This window comes from Glycine max, chromosome 13, assembly GCF_000004515.6.
Source record: "Glycine max cultivar Williams 82 chromosome 13, Glycine_max_v4.0, whole genome shotgun sequence".
Lineage (NCBI taxonomy): Eukaryota > Viridiplantae > Streptophyta > Magnoliopsida > Fabales > Fabaceae > Glycine > Glycine max.
The window spans coordinates 15,543,579-15,544,929 of record NC_038249.2 but is presented as its reverse complement, the minus strand read 5'-3'; the positions used below and the strand labels follow the sequence as shown (position 1 = coordinate 15,544,929).

The 1,351-nt window shown below is 27.2% G+C and overlaps 1 protein-coding gene across 1 annotated transcript in view; it reads left to right on the top strand.

Annotated features, from left to right (window-relative positions):
* Positions 1 to 723: 723 nt before the first annotated feature.
* The window catches only part of LOC100818268 (plasma membrane ATPase 2), a gene marked incomplete in the record, with an annotated part of 7,692 nt that continues 7,064 nt past the window's right edge, over positions 724 to 1,351 (top strand). Inside the window, 1 exon segment of the mRNA XM_014765293.2 lies at positions 724 to 1,351. Within this exon segment, the coding sequence (XP_014620779.1) occupies positions 1,210 to 1,351 (142 nt within the window).

Here is a 1,351-nt window from a genome sequence, read left to right as displayed (position 1 = left end):
CCATTCCTTTTCTTAATAAGCAATGACGAAATTAATAAAACTGAAAGACAAATTTGATAGTATTTTATAAACGATAGAGATAAGAATTAACAATTTTATATTTGTAGGATTAAAATAATAACATATAGATTTAAATAAAAAAAATTATGTACTAGATAATTACAAATGCACCAAAAAAATCAAACTAAAAAGGGAAATATTTAAAAAATAAAAATAAAAATAGTTCTATAATGTAAAAACTAAAAAATCATTTATACTTTAATTTTTATGATGTAATCTATTAAAGTGAATTTCTGATTATAATAAAAAATCACATTAAAACACCTAAAATATTATACTGTATTAATTTTTCTTCAAATATTCTTTTGTAGATATAAGTTGTTATTTTATTTTAATTTAATTTCAGAAATATGCTTTTTGTAAATTTAATTTCAAACATGGATTAACCTTACATAAATTACATTATTAACACCACCAAATACGTGGAATAATTAAATAAAGTTATTTCATCTTAACTAAAAATCTAGGATTTGAGTCTAAACGTTAAATACTTGAAGAAATCTCCTCCAACGAATAACACATTGAAAGAAAAAACAAAAGTTAGGAGAGTAGAGTATATACTATAAGTTTTCATCATTAATGTATATTTAATTATAGAGGAAGAAAAGCCAAAATAAATAAATAACGACACAATAAGTACAATTGTGGAATATTATAGAAGCAGAGTGTACCTGCAAGTACATGAAATCCTCATAGAAATGTTTACCATGCTGTCCTTAAAAAGCTGCCAGCCACTTCGAGAGTTAAGTTAGGACACACACACAAAGAAACCAAAAGCACAAGAAACGTCACAACACACATTCTATATTGGGGTGAAGGAAGATAAAACAAAAAAAAACCTCTGTTTTCTTTGTGTGATTTCTCTTCTGGTTCCGAGTATTGTGTTATTCACCAAAAGCTTGCACCTTTCTGTTGTGGATCACCTAAAACTTGGGTTTTGGTTGAGATGGCTGAGAAGGAAGAAGCCATGCATGCTGTTTTGAAGGAAGCTGTGGATTTGGTACCAAACAGAGCAACTCATTTCTCTGTTTTTTATTTTTCTCTCTTTGTTGATGGAATTGTTTGAACTGTTTGTGTTTGGTTCTTATGTTGTGGTTTACATTTTTTTTTCATTTTTAGTATTTTTTAAGAAAAAAAATCACGGGGTTGATGAGTGTTTCTGGGTTTTGTTTTTATGTTCCTGGTGTTGGAAGTTTTAAGTTCTGTTCTGTTTTTTTGGCAAATTTCCTCTGTTTTTGTGTGGATTATGGTTTTATTTTTTATTGTGTTTTTTTTTTTTTGGTGACTTTTT